Below are 20,687 nucleotides of genomic sequence, written 5' to 3'. Positions count from 1 at the left end.
CTATCACAAATTAAGAATAAAGTGTGAGTAGACGTTAAAGCAGTGTCCTGGGAGACCTTTTCCCCATCTGTAAAATGGGAATAATGATACATACCTATCTCATAGAAGTGTTGTTAAGCTTAATTGACTATTATAAACTGGCTAGGGGTCCTCAGATGCATGGCACTATATAACTTTTAAATTATTTTTATCAGTGGTAATAAATATAATTAACTACACGCACTTTTCACTGTTGTGTTTTTCTTCTTCTGCTTGCATTAAAGACAGGAGGTCCCCAAGGAGAGAAAAACAAATCCTACCCACCTTAAACTGCTGTTACCATAGTGCACATTTTTGCTCTTTGTGGAGCAATGTTAAGGTTGCATAATTCTTTCATTATAAATCAGTCTTCAGCTGCCCATTATTTTGATAAACTTTAATTGTTTGTGCTGAAATCTTACCTACCTCAGGTGCATTTTTTATTTTTAAATTTGAGCACAAGATAGTTAAGCCATTTCTATGATGAAGTTAATGGAGAAACAGGTGGCTCTGTCAATAGTTTAATAGGTCTAGGCCCTGATTCAGCAAAGTACTTAGGCATGTTTCTCCTAACTTTAAGCTCATCAGTAGTCCATTTGAATTGAATGGACCTACTCATGTATTAAAGTTATGCTTGTGTGTAAGTACTTTGCTGAATCAGGGCCCTTGTGCCTTCCAGGTATGGAGCAGGAACTTGCAATTTGCAATGAAGATATTGCTAGGGTCAGGAAGGTGCCTTTCACTGTTTCCACGTAAATCCAACCAGCTCATTTATAAGCCACAGGACACCTCAATTTCTGGCATTTTCTAACTTTTGAGAGCAACTGAATGTTCTCTTAAACTAGTTTTCTGTATGGAATATTATTTATATCCACAATGAAAAAACAACATTTCACTTTGCCTGCCTCCCTGTTCTTCCCCTATACACACACTTTCTTTCAGTAATGGAGCAAAGTAGCAAGAGATGCCGGTTCAGTAGTAATGTCACACTGAATTTATTTTCCCTATAAAACCACCAATTTAATGAGCATAACAACACACATAATAACATTAAAAAGAAATGTAATTACAAAAAACTAAAATAGGAAGTATTTACAGAAAATACATCACATTTGCAAATTATATGAAAGATAGCATATTGCTTCCTTAAAATAGCCTTAGGTAAGATACCATCATAGCACATTTTAATGTTTTTTTAGTTGTTATACTGAAAGAAACTATACCTGTCCTTTCCAACTCTCTCGTTTCCCTACATTTCCTCCTTGTGATCTTCAGTGCTCAGAATGCAGGTCAGCAAGCAGGATTATACGTAGAGAAAGAAACGTGAAAATGTGGGGTTTGCCTTTAAACAAATTAAATTGCTCATTACACTTAGTTTTCTCTTACAGCTTACTCCACAGGAGGCAAAATCACTGCCCTGTACGATCAAACAAATGGTTTGCTGTATTGCTGAGCTTATGGAAAATATCGCTTTTTCATGATGTACAACATAAACCTGCAATAAGACTGCTTTTATGACAGATTAAATCAATAACGTTCTGTATTCTGAGTCCATCATCTTTTCTTCTATATAGCTTTCAACTGAATAATCACCCTTCTAAAATAGGTTTGATGAAAGCTACCATTTGATTAGCTAAGTGTTCCCATCCATTTACATGTATACACACACACACTGACAATAATTCTGTGTGCATTATTTGATTAGTGACAACTAACCATCATAGCTGAAATTTCAAAAATTGATGATCAGTCTATAAAGATTTTTTTAAAATAATTAAATTTCAATAATAAATCAAAGAAACTGTGATATACTGGCACATTTAGGAGGCAGCTAAATTTGTCAAATATATTATGTCATTAATGATATGCTTAAATTTTGTGTCACCACAGACACATCCATAACAACTTGTCCTGTCTGGTGTCCTTGTTAAAAATTTCACAAGACCAATCATGGAATGTGCAGATGCAGTTCCCTCAGGATCGGCTTGAGGCCTACTGATGTGGCGGTACTGCCAGCAGCCAGTACCTATATTATCCACGCTGTGTGGATAAATTAAGGTCAGTCGCCAGGGCTGTCTCCCATTCACTGTTCACGGGTATTAAATTTGACTTGAAGTTTTTAAAATTAATGTATATTTGGAAAAGTTCAATATGTTTAAATTACTTAACAGTTACATTTACTGTTAACGTTAAAGATGATTTTTAAAAAAGACTCTGACTCTCAGATCTGCCCCTTTATAACTGCTTGTTTGGGAGGGAAAATTTAAAATTGATTTTAGTCTTTCGGTATTTGAATGCTGGGCTTACCCTCATTTGGTATTTTATTTAGATCTTTGAGGTAAGTTTAAATGTCTGTTTGAGCTGGCTGCCACTGTCCAATTTTCTGAGAAAAATCCATCAATAACTGTCAGGTCTCTTCCTCATATAAACATTATGTAATTGTAGGGCCTCTTCCTCTCTAACTGCTTCCCTTTACTGACAGGGACATCACTACCATCCTGAGTCCTGACCTAACTCAACAAAGGAGCAACAAACTAGACCTAGGAATAGGGCTGCACCTCACACATGCACTACGAAGGAGCAGATAGATGAGGGCTCTGCTCCTAGAGCATATTCCTGGCCATCTTTCTCCCTACCCTCTCCCAGCTCCATTAAAATGGGGTGTGGGGGTCACTGGTGAAATTCTACTCTTAGGTAATGTGGGGTACAAAGGTGTGTTTCAAGTTTAGTATTTTTTATTCTAAAAAAAAAATACTAAAAATGTGTTGTCTAGAGAAACAAGACACGGTAGTCCAAATCTGAATAACCCTCTCAATGTCAATTTAGGAACATGACTCCCACTACTTTAGTCACATGGGGGTCTTTGCCATGGGGACACTGTGATTAAAAAAATTAGTTGTTAACTATGACTATTTGGTTAAAGAAAGGAAAAGACAATATTAAATAAAGCAAAACACAAACAAGCAATAATGCTTACCACCGTCACAATCTCTTCTGAATGCTTCTCTGAGGAGAGCTTTAAACACATTATGCTTCTGGGAGTGGGACTGCCTCTAGTGGGACACCCTTCTCTTGGTAAGGTTAAGACCAAAGGCTCAGATCCACAAAAGGACTTAGGCATCTAAAGTGGGAATTAGATGCCCAAGTCCAAAATTTAGGCAGTACAGATGTTTTCAGACCCCCAGTTAAACTGCTATCTTACTTTGGAGGTGCCTAAAATCCCTCAGTGCTTACATTTCCACAGCTGAAGTCCCATAGGTGCCTAAGTTTCTGCATCTGGGAATTGGCACTGCTGCCTCAGTTTAAGTGCCTGGGAGCCTATCTCATGTCAAACCCCAAGGTGATCCTTAGACTGGGTAAAGATAGGCATTTCCCTGCCTATCTTACCTGCAGGGCCCAATCCGATAAGCATTCTCAAAGCATGCCTAATTTCACACAAAATGGTCAGGGTGTATGTGTGGTGGGCGAGTGGAGGTAGCCTCCCTTAAACCTTTAGCCCAGTGGTTATGGAACTCCTCCTCAGCGTTACAAGGCCGAAGTCCCTCTGTGGGGGTTTTGGCCAAAGTGGATTGAATAATAGTTAATCCTGTTTCAGTGCATCACAGATACTAAAATAGTTTTATAGATAGGCAAAAGAAGAGCTGAGCTCAGGCTAGAAAGGTATCTGGCCTGTGAAAGAAATACCTGGAGTTTTAAGCTGCAATCAAGAGCAGCTTGCCTTCAAGAAACTCTACAATCTCCCTAAAACAACATTTAGGGTGAGAAATTACTACTTATAACCACTTTCTTTAGTGTTTGTGTTTGTTTCATTTGCTGGGTAATCTACTTTGATCTGTTTGCTATCCCTTATAATCATGTAAAATCTATCTTTTGTAGTTAATAAACTTGTTTTTGTATTCTCTGAAACCAGTTTGTGGAATTCATAACTGGGGGGCAAAAAGCTGTGCATATCTTCCTCCCAGTGGAGGGAGGGAGCGATCTGTGCAGTGCAAGACAATACTGGGTTTACACTCCAGAGGGGGTATACACTTGAGTGCTGGGCAGTTCTCTAGCTGAGCCTTCACATGCAGAGCTGATTTCAGTGTCTCTGTTTTTCTGCAACTGGGTGTGTCCCTAGCTGTGTGTGTGCTGGAGGAGGCTTGAGGGCCTGGCTCAGCAGGACAGTGTGAGTGAGTCCAAGCTGGTGGAACAGGTGGGCTCAGTGGTACCCCAGTACATCAGATGGCACGCTGGATGGGGGGGAAACCCATCACACCCATCAGACAACTTTCTCCATCCCATAATGCCGTCCCTATCTCATAATTTTCATGCCTTTTTTTAAAAATCGCACACTGTCTGCCATCTCTGACAGAAGCATGGAGCTTGCACAGCTCTGCACTATTGTCATGACCATTGCAAACATGGGATGAAGAATCCTGTGATATTTGCAGAGCCACAGGACATAGCACAACAATGGGGGGATGTGATGATTTCTTCAAGGACAGGTTGGTGAGGGACCTAGTGAAAAACAACTCAAGGTTGTTGGTGGCAATCACGAAGCAGCTGCAGATGGTGCAATGCCACTTTGGGGCCCAAAAATCAAGCACTGACTGGTGGGATGGCATCATAATGGAGGTTGGGATGAGGAGCAGTGGCTGCAGAACCTTTGGATGTGAAAGGCCACATTCCTGGACCTGTGTGCCGAGCTCACACCAGCCCTCCGGATCAGGGACACCAGAATGAGAGCTGGATTAATAGCTGAGATAAGTGGTGATCACACAGTGAAAACTTGCAACACTAGGTTGCTAATGTCAGTGGAAAATGACTTTGGAGTTGAAAAATCCACAGTGGGGGCTGTTGTCATGCAAGTGTATAGGGCCATTAATGGGGACTGATTAGACTGCTTTGGAGTCAAACAGATCCGGGCTTCGGGCTTAGCTGGACCTTCCTGCACTCCACTGCATGTCCGTCCTCCTCACTGTTCATGGCAGGGGTCTCCATCTTGGGCTCCAGTGAGGTATCTGCAGTGGTCTACGGGGTGCTGGTGGGGTCTTCGCCAACACACACATCACTGTAAAAGTAGCAGGTCTTCAGCTTGGTATCAGATCAACTGTTGGCCCCCCGCCACAGTTCCTTCACTTTCACACGCTGCTGCTGATGCCTGTTGTACCCCTTCCCCTGCATCCCCTGGGCAATCTTTTCGTAGGTGACCCTGCTTCTATGACTGGTCCATAGCCATGCCTGTGCAGCCTCTTCCTCCACAGGTCCAGGAGATCCAACATCTCCTGTCTACTCCAGGTAGGAGAATGTCTAAAGCTTGTAGTCAGCATGGTTGGTTGGGCAGTTGCACACAACAAAGGAGAGTTGCTAAATGAGCTCGCCAAGCTAGGCAATCAGGAAAAGGCATCAGAAAACCATGAGGGCTTTAAAGGAAGGGAATTCTTCCGGGCTGTGTAACCCTGGGCAATGGAGTTCAGAATTGTGACCAGAGCAGTCATTGTCCTGTACTGTTGGACAGCTAGCTATTGGAGGACTGTTAGGGTCAATTCAGGACACGCAGTATCTATAGTTGCACTGTGTCGACCATAATACATCAACCATGGCTTAGCACTGTTCGGGGAGGTGGTGTTACTGCGTCAGTGCAATGGGGTGCTTATATGGGTAGGAGACAAATTTGACTGTAGACACATGCACAAATAAACTGACACAAAGCAACATACATTAACCTAACTTGGTGGACTAGACCAGGCCAAATTTTCAGAGCATTTTTAAGGATGGGGTTTTAACTTTTTCTTCTATTCAGTCCATTTTCTGAGACATCCTTTTAGTTTCATCAGGGTTTAATGCAGCTGAAATTCTGTTTCCAGTAAGTCTAAGCATCCTTATATCATATATAAAGATTTTCCAACACTCAAAATAGTCTTTTTAGGTTTAAAAACTCTGAGAACTATTTAACTTTAAAGAGTCCTCAGAGAACTTTGTTTTATTTTTAACAATTCTTGGAGAGGTGATTCTTGTCTTTCTGTGGTTGGTAAGGAAACTGCTTATGTATTGCCAGATAACTAATTCATTTCCCCATTAAATGTCAATAATTTTATACACAAATGGCTCCTGGTATTGGTAACCAATCTAGCAAGGTTATTCGATTCCATGTTAGTACATAAGGCATCTTTTCATTTATATAACAATGATATTAGGAAGTTCTTATATTAGAAGCTTTGCATTTAGATAAGATTTGCAAATATACATCTCAAAAGAAGTCGGTGCCACCTTTTAAACACTTAGGGAATAAACAAAAGTTTTTTCCAAAATATTTCTCATGTATATGTATTTTTGTTAAATGAAGATTTTAGAATATTTATAAAAAATTACTTTCAGTTGGGAAATTTTTTAGCATCTTTTTGGTATGTTTACCAAAGACTCTTTTCTTGCAAAAGGGGGGCAAAAAAACCCATTTTTACAACACAGTTTAATTACTTCTGATAACATCTCTATGTTCCTTTTTGTCCTAAACAAAACATCCTTACATTTTTTTTTTAAGTCAGGACTTCTTTCTAAAACAGAAATATTTTGTGAAGTTTGTCACTCGGGATAAAATCCTGTCTGTACCAACTGATCTCTTACACCAGACTAGTGTGTCTTCAGTTTTTTGACAAGGCAATCATATTGGTTGCCTGCCCTTTGATCAACTGATTTTCATATTTATAATCTACAGTTTATAACGTTTACAACTTGCAGTTAAAAATTCCTATCCAATATCTATACAAAGCACAGTTACAATAACTGATACTTATATACGCCTTTCAAAACAGCATAAAAGAAAATCATATATAATGTTAAAGCAAAGTAGAAGTTACAAACTGTATTTCAGAGCCTGCTAAACGTTCTTTGGGGTAATAAATATAGTGTTATCTCCCTTTGACACTTGAAGTCTGTACCTAGATGACAAAAGAGCAAATTTCCTAGCAGTTTCTTTAAATTAGCCTGAACATTTCTTTTAACAAACATGTTGTCCTCTAAGTATATTGTATATGAAAATACCTGTACCTCCTTTATTGAAGGTGCAAGCAAGTTTGTAATGACCTAATATTATCAGAATAAATAATAATTTTATGTAATAACCATTCTGGCATCAATACTGAGGTTTTCCACATAGCAAATTTATTTTCATTATTTCAGAATTTTGGACATCAGATCTCCATACTATTTTCAGCCTTTGATTATGAACACTGGCTACACATATACAGACAATATAGCTGTCAGAGGGGATTGATCTGGAGGCCTTTTAGCATCAAAATATATTTTTTTATCTAAGATCTGAAAGATGGTCGATTCTTGACTACTTTGTTTTTGCACTTCAAAAATAGTACGTTTGTTTCTAACTTTCCGGTTTCCTCACTCTGTAGTGTGAGTAGACTCAATCACATATGGTTAAAATAATGTGACCACAACAGCATCCCAAGGCCAGAGGGCAAGGAGCTCCCTGGTATCTGGCAATGAATTTCAGCTGTCTTGACCAGTCTACACAAATTCATTGGTGTCATGATCTGTATTTAAAATGTGCACTGTAATATATCATTGGAAAACTAATGACACGCTGGTGATTAGTATCATTGTGAAATATACATATTCATACTATATGTGGAGTTATAGATGTTCTCTTATAATGTTTTAAAGTATGTATTTGAAGTAGATAACAGGTTTGCCCAGCTCTTGAATACAAATGAAGCAGGTTTGACCAGTGACAATGGGATTACAGTTTACACAGAGGGTAAACAGAGCCATGAAAGCTCACAAGGTAGCTACAGAGTCAGTATGTCCAGATCACAAAGAAATGAGTATTTGCTTGTGTGACCAGCCTGGTCATCAGGCAGAGACAATGAAGGCATTAATACACGCAGGGTAAACAAAGCCATCAGGAGAGCAAGTGGGGAAAGATGGCCACTTAATCTCTACTGGGGATGGAGACAGCACCCCCAGGAAGCCTTCCTCTTGCAGCAGGCTCAATGAACTTTAGTTTTTGAAAAGCATTTCTCACAAAGAGGCCAGAGCTCTTGAGGTCACAGAAGGATGGGTCCTTCAGCCAAGGGAGGTTGAAGTCTCTGGACATTGATTATAAGCAAGAAATCTGCTTAGGCAAAGATTGTAATTGGCTGAAATTAACTTTTATTCTTAAAAGCGTATTCCTACTTTGGTTTGTTTGTCGCACTTTCTGACCTTTATTCCTTCTGCTTGGTATCACTTAACCTATAACCTTTGTTTAATAATCTTGTTTTACTTCTTACTATAAACCAATCCACAGCTTTGATTAGAATGAAGTGCTAGTTAACTCCAGTGAGGTGGTAAGCTGTTGATGTACTGTTACTTTAAAGAAAACAGCAAACTTAATAATTTCTCTAAGTGTACCAGGAAAGGGCTGCTTTAGGGCAGATGGTTTTGGAGAAATATGGGACTGGGAATGTGTTTGGGGTCACCCCTGCGTAAGGTAATTGGGCGATAGAGACTAGAATGAGTCTGTTGTGTTATAGGCAGTTGTTGGGATCTGAGCATTGAATCAGAGCTGCAAAGCATGCAGGTTCTCAGGGGACTGCATGCTTGTTTACTGGCTATTGGTGTCCGGGCTGTGAGCTACTGCAGCAGAACATTTAGGGCACCCAAGGTTATAGGGCAGGAGGTGCCACAACTCCTCATTAGTCTGGACTGCACCTCAGAGTGTGACAAATAGACATAGAATCATAGAAGATTAGGGTTGGAAGAGACCTCAAGAGGTTATCTAGTCCAACCCCCTTCTCAAAGCAGGACCAACCCCAACTAAATCATGTTGCTTTGAAGATGACTTTGAGTGGAAGTTGTTGTCTCTTATTGGTAATTCAATAAATATAAGGATTTTGGGAAGTGTCTGCAGTCTGACGTAGTTTGGATTAGGGTTTTTCATTTTAGGAAGAGCAGTAGCTCTTTCTTTTATTTATGGAAGACTCTCCAGGTATGTTTAACATCTAAGCCATACTACAATTGTCTGCATGCATGTATAGATTTCTGGCCTGATTTTTTTGAATTAATTTAGAAGGCCTGGTGTATAATCAGTCTTGCATGTTGACTTTTGCAGATTCCTCTTGCTACAATGTGTCTGGATGAGGTCACATTTTTATTTGCTAATAAAATAGTACACTATGATCTGGTATGATACTGTATGTGAAACCACTGTATGTGGGGAAACAATGGAGAACATGAGCTGTTTTTGCTGAAAGGCGATATGGAGATGTAGATTTAAACTTCAGATTTCTGCTAATATTTTCAACGGAAGAGCCCTCTAGATCATAACTTTGTTTGTAAATTCTGACCAAATGGTGATGTGATTTCAGGAGAAACGCCTCTTGGTAAGTCAACATACCCTCATATTTGGTCGTGTCTTGGTATTATATCGCACCTTGCAACAATGTTTTATGCTAATAAGTATTGTCTATTAAGATACATGTGGTGCATGGTAAAAATCTGGAAATATGAACTAGAGTTTACTACATGCAATTAGAGTTATTGCTTGAAAGGGCCTGATTAAACAGCCTGATTAATAGACTAGTGGACAGTAATCAATTGCTGGAAGCATTTTAGGAGGTTCATAAAGAAGTGCATTCATCATTCTATTCAGCATGCCTGTGCTGCCACCAAGCAATGCGTGTCTCTGGTTATCATTGCCAAACTGCATCTTCTGATTTCTAAAATAAAACCAATTGCTTAAAAGATGAGTTTGTTGTTTATGGAAAAAAGTGGCACCTAAAAAAATGATACCCAATAGCATGGTAGTTATCGTTTTGCATCCCTTTACATGATTACATTATGGAACTGAAGCCTCCTGTAACTTCTTCTTTATTTCTTTTATATTGTGTTAGTGAGAGAGTTCAAAGCATTTCTACAAGGACAGATAATGACTCATATTTGTTACTTTGCTTTTTCAGCCACTATTTATGTATGTTTATTTTCTTACCTTCATATACTCACCTTGATTTTTGTCAGTGCTTTTCCCCTTCTACTTAGTTCACCCATGCTGGTAACACCATGCTTCTGTGGATTCTATAGGACCTGGAAGGTAATGTAGAGAGATACTTTGTCTTTCTTAGATGCCCAGGACCTGCTGGGGTTTTTTGTATTGGCAGGTTTGATGGGTTTTGACCCTGCCTGTTCCATTGTAGGAGGAAGGCATGAGAAGCAAACATCCATTCAACTTAATGGAGAGAACTATGGTAAACTCTGCTGGTTGAAATTGTTTTGTGGACTTTGCGGGGGAAAAAAAAGATTTGTCTAACATGGGGGCAATGTAGGCCAATGGCAGTGTACCATTCCATCTGGCCGTATTCTAAGTCCAGTCCTTGAGGCAACTCTGATATTTGAACTTTCACTAGATGAGAAATAGGTCTGATTTATATTCCAAGCATTTCACATGTGCAGAACAGCTGTCCTGGCCTCAAATTTAAAGCACGTGTTGCTGTGAAACTGTTTTTGGAGGATTGAGAGGTATTTATGTTTAGATTCAGTTATTCATTTCTTGATGGTCTAGGCTTTAGAATACCATGGCTACTACTAAATCCATTACTCTTGCTAGATAAACTCTGAATTTGGAATAGAAACATAATTCTAGGCACATATATTTTCTTAAGTATTTGTGTAATTAAAGAATCTAGGTCTTTGCCAGAGACCTTAACATTGAAGTGTTGCTACGGGAGTTCTGGTAAATGAGTCTGTTGAACTTTAAAGCATTTCTGAACACAGCAGATAGTGACACTGTTGTATAGGCTGAATATGCATGATGGGGTTCTTCCTAACACCGTCTCAGGAACAGAAAGACGATTCAAGTGCAAACTCTATTAGAGAGCCTTAGAAAAGAGATCCCAGGAAGGATATGCCTCTGATTTGGCTTAGCCTTTGGATAGCCTGTTAAGGTCTCTGAAAGCCTATCTCCAGACCAATTGCCTCCAAATGTTAAATGTTTTCTTTAATAGAATTATCATACTTGAAAATTATACTTCTGGGAGTAATGTAATAGAACTGGCAAATAATATTTTTGAATACTGTGATGTCATTATTGGTTTCCATTAGAATTTAAATTGTTGATTTTTATCCAGGTACCCCAAGTGCCTTTAGGTGAAACTGTGACTCTCCCTGTGTGATACTGAGACAGAAGCAGTTAGCAGCAGCATTGAGCTGGAGCTCTGTTGGTTCATAAGAGAGAGAACTTCTGGCAAGGTGTCCTCCATAAAGGGCCCTCAGTTTTGGAAATGCTTTTCCATCATTTGGAAAGGAAATAACAGTTGGACCTTCAGGACATACTACATTGCCCATCTGCTTACTAAGACACAAGGGTCCTATAAAAGATGATGTTTCATGGAGGAAAGGAATAATTTCTGAGCTTAATTTTTTATTTGGTCATTTTCTTGTTTGTAAGTTAGGAGTAGCTGCTGGTTTTGCTTTTGATTTGATTGTCATTTTAATTTTGGGCTAAGGTGCCTATAGCCCACGATGGATAATTTTCAATTATATCTAAATCAAAATAAAAATGGTGGAAGTATTACTGGCTGAAAAAACATATTGGCATCTGGTATTCACCATGCTATAGGGTCAATGACTCACCTTAGATTTATAAAGCATTTTCATCCTTAAAAATCCCAAAACTGTAGTGTTTCTCAGCACCAAAGCGAATTTGTACGTTGACTGAATTACAGATTTGACATTCTTGGCTATCATTTTCTGAACATGTTTTTGTTTTGTTTTGTTTTTTCAACTAGGCCTTGATGACTGCCTCCAGCAATACATTAAAAATTTTGAAAGGGAAAAAATCAATGGAGAACAGCTGTTGCACATCACTCATCAAGAACTTGAAGAACTGGGAGTCACTCGCATTGGACACCAAGAATTGATTTTAGAAGCAGTTGATCTGCTCTGTGCATTGGTAAGTAGGCTGTTTTTCGGGGTCATTCCTTTTAATAATATAGGTTTATGCATCTCCTAACCAAAGCTCAGATAATGAAGGCTGCATCAAATACAGCACCTTCTCCAGTTCCTGCCTTACTTAAATATTGTTCCTTATTACTTCAAAAAAGGATGTATTCACAAAAGCTTCTCTAAGTACAAATGAATTAACCATTTTCCTTCTGAAAACTTTAAAATTATTTTTAGTCTTTTTCCATAGATTGTCTTTGTCGTCTTCCTTTTAGCTTCTTGAGTGCCGTATTCATGTGCCATGCATGATCAGCACTGGCATCCTTATGGTCCTATGATTGTATGTCATATATGCCCTCATGTTCCACTGAACTTTACCATAGTGCAGTAAACCATGTAGTTCCTGCATGTGCAAGGCATGCCAGCATTCAAGGAGTTAATGCAGAAATTGCAGAGGCAGTGTTAATTAGACTGGAAGATGATTTTAAAATTAATTTTAAACGATTTTTGCAAAAATCACAATAGACTTTACCCTAAACATTAAATACTGACACCGTGTGATCAGGTTACTAGCTTTGTAATAGCACAGTTTTATTGTGCAGAAGAGTCAAGTTTGGAAGCAAACATATTTTTTGTCTGGTCAAAAGTTACTGAGTTACATACACCCTGTTCAAGTTGTCTGGGTGCCAGTAACGTACTGTCCTTTTTTTCCTCTTAAAATGCCTTCTACCCATTGATAAAATTAAATGCAATGGCACCAATCCTTAAAAAAAACACCACCACCACCACCACCAAATGTTGTCTGAAGTTGTCCAGGTAAGGCTCAAAGGCAGAGGGACTTGGATACAAGAGAGTATAAATAGTAATGAAAAAGAGGGGGATGTTTTATATGTAATGAATAGTCTGGGAGCCCAGGCTGCAAATTTTTGGCTGTGTAGCACCTCATGTACAGAAAACAGCTGTTTTTTTGATAGAAGTGTCACTTGGGTACTTATCAAAGCTGGATGTGGTGGTGTAAAGCTGGAGCAAGGTATACCAGTGCGAGATTTTGATGTAGTCTTGATGACAAGTGTCCTAGACATCTTGCTGACATTCTTCATTACAGTAAAGACTGTACTCCATTTAATAGGTGATTCTGGCACAATTGGATGGTGCTATTAAAATATTTTCATTAGGGCTATCAAACGATTAAAAAAAATAATCAGTATTAATTGTAGTTTTAATTGCACTGTTAATAATAGAATACCATTTTATTTAATTTTTGGGGTGTTTTCTACATTTTCAAATATATTGATTTCAACTACAACATAGAATACAAAGTGTACAGTGCTCACTTTATATTATTATCTGTATTACAAATATTTGCACTGTAAAAAAGAAACAAAAGAAACAGTATTTTTCAATTTACCTCATAGTACTGTAGTGCAATCATTTATCATGAAAGTGCAACTTACAAATGTATAATTATTTTTTTTAAATAACTACACTAAAAAAAAAACAGTTAAACTTTAGAGCCTACAAGTCCACTCAATCCTACTTCTTGTTCAGCCTGTCACTAAGACAAACAAGTTTGTTTACATTTACAGGACACAGAAAGTATTAGAATTTCTCCATGTTGTTTCCATCTTAGATATCATTTCAAGGGATAAACATAAATGTTTGATTGGATGCTTAAGTGCCTGTGATTACAATCTAGTTGAATTATCTGCAAGCATAATATAGTTCCAACCAGTAATATTAATTATATACACACACACACACACACACACACACACACACACACACAACTTTAAAATGACCAATTTCCCAAGCTAAAATGAATTCTAAACAAAACTGAGTGTGAGAAAAAATGTAAACATAAAAATATTAATGATAATTGAATTGTTTAAGAGTGCTTTCATTAGATGTCCAAAATCACATAATTCTTCAACTGTGTAAGAAAGCTTTTTCTGTTAAAAATAAATAGTTAAGAGGGAGAGTAGCAATTAAAAATAAAAAAACCACTCTCCACATATAACAAATCAAAAAATGGGGAAGTTGAGAGCAATGAGTACAAATCAGCAATTATAAAATACAGACAACTGATAAGGGAAGCTAAAAGTGTCAATAAAAATTCAGTGAGGAGCAGGATTAAGGACAACAAGAAGAAATCCTTTAAATATATCAGGAAAAAGTGACATTCTAACAATGATATAGGTCTAATGTGTGCATTATGCAGAAGAGGCTCAATATTCAGTAAATATTTGTGTTCTGTATCGAGAAAGAAGCAATATGATCTATTATCTTATAGTGGTAAGGAAATACTTTAAAATCATTCTGATGGAATAGAAGCAGTAACTTTTGAAGTTAAGGATTTTTAAATCTGGCAAGACCAGATAACTTGCTCCCACAAGTATTAAAGGAATTGGCCCAGGAGCTCTCTGAATCCATTAATATCATGTATTTGTTTTTGTTTGTTTAAAAAATTTTGGAACACTGGGAAAATTCAAGTGAACTGAAAAAAACTAATGTTGTGCTAGAATATAAAAAGGATAAATGGGCCAGGATAACTATAGGCTGGTTAGCCTCTCAACTCTCCCAGGCAAAATCATGGAAAAGATAATATGGGATACCATCAGTAAAGAATTAAAGTATTGTAGCATAATTGATGCCATTCCCATGTGATTTTATGGAGAATAAGTCTTGTCAAACAGTATTATTTTTTTTTGAGATTACATGTTCGGCTGATAAAGGTATTGATATAATATACTTAGCGTTCTATAAGACATGAACATGTGATTTAAAAAGAAAACACCTAGAACTGTACAAAATCAGTGTTTTCCATATTAAATGGATTAAAAATTGGTTAATTGATAGATCTCAAAGTATTTTTAAATGGGTGATCATCATCATAGTGTGGTGTTTCTTGTGGGGATCCCACAGGGATCTGTTCTTGGCCCAATGCTATTCAGTAGTTTTATCAATGATCTTGAAGAAAATATAAAATTTGCAGATGGCGCGCACATTAGTTTTAAAAAAAGAGGGGGCTAAATAATGATGGGCATAATCAGTGATAAAGACTCATCTGGATCACCTGATAAGGTGGGCTCAATTGAATAACATGCTGGTCATACATCTAGGAAGAAAAAATATAGGTCACGCTTACAAGAAAGGAGATGGTTTCCTGAAGTGCAGTGACAATTGTGATACAGCAAAGCCAGGGAGCAGTGGGAGAGTGGTAGAGGGGAGATATATAAACCCTACGCTAATTAAAGCATGGTTCCCTGTAGACTAGGGAGGGGTGCTACAGATTAATCGAAGCACCTGTAATCAATTAAGGCCCGGTCAGGAATCTAATAAAACCCCCTGCTTCAGGCAGACAGGAGTGCGAGGAAGGAGAGAGGATTGGAGTTTGGAGATGTGTTGCTGAGACTTAAAAGACCAGAGGACTGAAGGAAGGGAGACCCTGCCCCAGCAGAGCAGGGAGACTCCCTCCCACAGCGTCAAGGACCAAGGGTAACCCTACTCAAGGGGGAAGAGGGTAAGAAACCCACAGGGTTTGAGAGGGGCTGGAGCTCAGAGTGAGGAGCATACCCAGACCCCTTCTCTGCTTCCCTCCTCTACCAACTTCCTGGGACACTAGTGGGGCCCTCGGTGCCCCAAGAGCAGGGGCAAGGGGTGGCTTCCTAGCCCCCCCACACACACACCAAGAAAAGCGCAGAACCCACCATACCAACATCTGCCATTTTGCCACACAATGAAAATGACTTAGGGGGTAATAATGGATAACAAGCTGAACATAACCTCCCAGTGTGATGCTGTAGCTGAGGGCAAACATGATCTTTGGATGTGTAATCCAGTAGTAGTGAGGTGATATTACCTCTCCATATAGCATCGGTGGGACCTTTACTGGAATACCATGTCCAGTTCTGATGTCAACACTTCAAAAAAGATGTTGGAAAAATTGGATGGAGCTCAAGAAAGAGCTACAAGATTGACTTGAGGTCTGATAATAGTGAGAGACTTAAGAAACTCAATCTATTTAAAATGAGGAATCCTTGTGGCACCTTAAAGACTAACAAATGTATTTGGGCATAAGGTTTCGTGGGCTATAACCCACTTCATCAGATACATGGAGTGAAAAATACAGTAGGCAGGTATAAATATACAGCATATAAAAAGATGGGAGTTCCATGGGAGAAAGAATCACGCAAGGAGTAAGAGGTTCTATAATGCATCTCTCTGATAAACCTCAATTCCCCAAGCTTAAACCCTCAGTAATTGTGTTGGCCTTACACGGTATCTTGATTGGCAAACAAAGCAGGTATAGCTACCAGTCCTAGATAGAGAGTTATTTTCTTCTCTTCCCCTCCCAAGTATTTGGTCTGTCAAATGTCCCCCAAAGCAGAGTCTTGGTTACCCTGAGGCCCTCTGGTTCATAAGTCCTTCAAAAGTCTATCAAAGCAGGGTCTTGGCTACCTTGAGACCCTCTGTCTTGCAGCATTACAGACCTCTTCAGATGTTAATTGGGGAACTAACTAATTAACTCTGCTTAGCATATATACCTCTTGTTTTCAAAGGAGTCACATGACCCAGAATTATGCCCTGTAGGTGTTTCATCACTGTTTTTTCTAATTAATATTTTAGAAGCGACTGCAAAACAGAGACCAAAGATCAGTCAATGTTTATCCTCTCATCAATCATTCACTTGAGCTCTTAGCGTGGTGTCATCCAAAAGGGTCATTTTGACCCAGGTAAGCCTGTGCCAAGCTCACTGATAATGTGTTTTTGCATTTTCTTTACTTGGTGATCTGGTCATCGGCTGATATGTTCCGAAGTTTCATATTGAAACACACACATGGCTGGAGTCTCAATTAACCATTCAAGTGCAATCTCAGCGCACTCAGTAAATTTCCATATCAACTACCTGATACTAGAATCATAGATTCATAGACTTTAAGGTCAGAAGGGACCATTATGATCGTCTAGTCTGAGCTCCTGCACAATGCAGGCCACAGAATCTCACCCACCCACTCCTGTAACAAACCTCTAACCTAGGTCTGAGGTATTGAAGTCCTCAAATTGTGGTTTAAAGACTTTGAGGTGCAGAGAATCTTCCAGCAAGTGACCCGTGCCCCACGCTGCAGAGGAAGGTGAAAAACCCACAGGGCCGCTGCCAATCTGCCCCGGAGGAAAATTCCTTCCCGACCCCAAATATGGTGATCAGCTAAACCCTGAGCATGTGGGCAAGACTCACCAGCCAGCCACGCAGGAAAGAATTCTCTCTAGTAACTCAGATCCCACCCCATCTAACATCCCATCACAGGACATTGGGCATATCTACCACTAATAGTTGAAGATCAATTAATTGCCAAATTATCCCATCATATCATCCCTTCCATAAGTTTATCAAGCTTAGTCTTGAAGCCAGATATGTCTTTTGCCCCCACTGCTCCCCTTGGAAGGCTGTTCCAGAACTTCACTCCTCTGATGGTTAGAAACCTTTGTCTAATTTCAAGTCTAAACTTCCTGATGGCCAGTTTATATCCATTTGTTCATGTGTCCACATTGGTACTGAGCTTAAATAATTCTTCTCCCTCCGTGGTATTTATCCTTCTGATATATTTATAGAGAGCAATCATATCTCCCCTGAGCCTTCTTTTGGTTAGGCTAAACAAGCCAAGCTCTTTGAGTCTCCTTTCATAAAACAGGTTTTCCATTCCTCGGATCATCCTAGTAGCCCTTCTCTGTACCTGTTCCAGTTTGAATTCATCTTTCTTAAACATGGGAGACCAGAACTGTACACAGTATTCCAGGTGAGGTCTCACCAATGCCTTGTATAACGATACTAACACCTCCTTATCTCTACTGGAAATACCTTGACTGATGCATCCCAAGACCACATTAGCTTTTTTTCACGGCCATATCACATTGGCGGCTCATAGTCATCCTGTGATCAACCAATACTCCGAGGTCTTTCTCCTCCTCTGTTACTTCCAAGTGATGTGTCCCCAGTTTATAACAAAAATTCTTGTTATTAATCCCTAAATGCATGACCTTGTACTTTTCACTATTAAATTTCATCCTATTACTATTACTCCAGTTTACAAGGTCATCCAGATCTTCCTGTATGATATCCCAGTCCTTCTCTGTATTGGCAATACCTCCTAGCTTCATGTCATCCGCAAACTTTATTAGCACACTCCCACTTTTTGTGTCAAGATCAATAATAAAAAGATTGGTCCCAAAACCGATCCCTGAGGAACTCCACTAGTAACCTCCTTCCAGCCTGACAGTTCACCTTTCAGTGTGACCCTCTGAAGTCTCCCCTTTAACCAGTTCCTTATCCACCTTTCAGTTTTCATATTGATCCCCATCTTTTCCAATTTAGCTAATAATTCCCCATGTGCAACTGTATCTGAAATCGAGGTAAATTAGATTCACTGCGTTTCCTTTGTCTAAAAAATCTGTTACCTTTTCAAAGAAGGAGATCAGGTTGGTTTGACACGATCTACCTTTTGTAAAACCATTATTGTATTTTTGTCCCAATTACCATTGACCTCAATGTCCTTAACTACTTTCTCCTTCAAAATTTTTTCCAAGACCTTGCATACTACAGATGTCAAACTAACAGGCCTGTCGTTACCTGGATCACTTTTTTTTTCTTTTTTAAAAATAGGAACTATATTAGCAGTTCTCCAGTCATACAGTACAACCCCTGAGTTTACAGATTCATTAAAATTTTTGCTAATGGGCTTGCAATTTCATGTGCCAGGTCCTTTAATATTCTTGGATGAAGATTATCTGGGCCCCCTGATTTAGTCCCATTAAGCTGTTCAGGTTTGGCTTCTACCTTGGATGTGGTAATATCTACCTCCATATCCTCCTTCCCACTTGTCATCCTGCTATTATCCCTAAGCTCCTCATTGGCCTCATTAAAGACTGAGGAAAAATATTTGTTTAGATATTGGGCCATGCCTAGATTATCCTTAACCTCCACTCCATCCTCAGTGTTTAGCGGTCCCACTTCTTTTTTCTTTGTTTTCTTCTTATTTATATGGCTATAGAACCTTTTACTATTGGTTTTAATTCCCTTTGCAAGGTCCAACTCTACATGGCTTTTGGCCTTTCTCACTTTATTCCCTACATGTTCTGACCTCAATAAGATAGCTTTCCTTGCTAATCCCTTCCATCTTCCACTCCTTGTAGGCTTTCTGCTTTTTCTTAATCACCTCTCTAAGGTGCTTGCTTATCCAGCTTGGTCTACAACTCCTCCCTATGAATTTTTTCCCCTTTCTTGGGATCCAGGCTTCTGATAGTTTCTGAAACTTTGACTTGAAGTAATTCCAGGCCTCCTCCACCTTTAGATCCACAAGTTCCTCAGTCCAATCCAGTTCCCTAACTAATTTCCTTAATTTTTTAAAGTTAGCTCTTTTGAAATAAAAAACCCTAGTCACAGATCTATTTTTGTTTATCCTTCCATTTAGTTTGAACTGAATTAGCTCATGATCGCTCGAACCAAGGTTGTCCCCTACAACCATTTCTTCTATGAGGTACTCACTGCTCACCAAAACCAAATCTAAAATGGCATCCCCTCTTGTTGGTTCAGAACTACTTGGTGAAGGAATCCATCAGCTATTGCATCCAGGAAAATCTGAGCCCTGTTATTATTACTAACACTTGTCCTCCAGTCTTTATCTGGGAAGTTAAAGTCTCCCATGATCACACAATTCCCATTAGTATTTACTTCATTAAAAACATTAAAGAGGTCTCTATCCATATCCAGATTGGATCCCAGATCCCAGAATCCTCTAGTAAATTCAGATGTACCAAGCCATACCAAACTCATGTTCACCACATTCATGAGTAACAATGACAGTAATTCATAATAATTTGGCACTGTCCCAACAGAGGACATTCATAATCTTAAAGTTAAAGTGTGATCCACTCTGATTCTGAAAGGTCTACTGTTCAGCTTTATTCATTTGGAAATATTTTCTGGTGACTGCCTGTACATGTATACTGACAAACTCCTGGATGAGGAAATGTCATTTTGTTTCTTCACATCATGTTTCATAAGGAGATGTTTGTCTAGATAGGTCACAGAGAGATTCAACTGATTTTTTCCCATGTGTCAGAAAAGAGTCAACAATATCCTTGAATTCAGTCAATAGAAAGTAACATTTCTGTTCCCTCTTTATATCTTAATGTAAGAAAGGGAAATAGCTTTTAAATGATTTAATGAATTTTCATACTAAAGCTCATCCAAGCAGCCATATGAATGAAAAACTTGTACTGTGAAACACATTAAAATGTTGATGCTTAACACTACATGAGCTTCAGAAGCCAAAAGCCTCCATTATACACACAGAAATTAATACAGAAATTAATACAAAACTTACACGTTAGGAGGCAGATCACCAATTAGCTGCAGCTATGACAATTTACATTAGTTGAGGATCTGCCCCTAGAAGTTTGGTCACCCAGATACCTAATATCTTCATTCTTCTCCAACAGGAATTTATTGTATTGCTGAAGTTTTAATATTCAGAATGTCAGTTTGGAATTGTGTATTTTGTCTTCCTTCATAACACAAATGTAATTTTGATTTTGCTAAAGTGGATTTTATTTATTCTAACACATCCTCCCTCTTTGGCTCTATAATTTTACGGCGAGAGTGTGATTTTTTTTTTTAAAGTGATGGACAAACCTGAAAAGATGTAGTCAGATGAGTGTCCCGATGTTGCTCCACTATTTAATCAATCATGTCTGAGCCCTTT

The 20,687-nt window shown here is 38.7% G+C and overlaps 1 protein-coding gene across 2 annotated transcripts in view; it reads left to right on the top strand.

The window, feature by feature from the left end:
• The window catches only part of LOC141994242 (connector enhancer of kinase suppressor of ras 2-like), a 530,195-nt gene that overhangs the window by 140,201 nt on the left and 369,307 nt on the right, over window positions 1–20,687 (top strand). For both annotated transcript variants that reach the window (XM_074964467.1, XM_074964466.1), the window contains exon 2: window positions 11,775–11,938. In XM_074964467.1, coding sequence (XP_074820568.1) covers window positions 11,775–11,938 — 164 coding nt within the window. The remainder of the gene's footprint in view (window positions 1–11,774; window positions 11,939–20,687) is intronic.

The sequence above is a fragment of the Natator depressus genome, chromosome 9 (genome assembly GCF_965152275.1).
Source record: "Natator depressus isolate rNatDep1 chromosome 9, rNatDep2.hap1, whole genome shotgun sequence".
NCBI lineage: Eukaryota > Metazoa > Chordata > Testudines > Cheloniidae > Natator > Natator depressus.
Note: the sequence above shows the minus strand (reverse complement) of the source record. Positions and strands in the feature narration are given on the sequence as shown.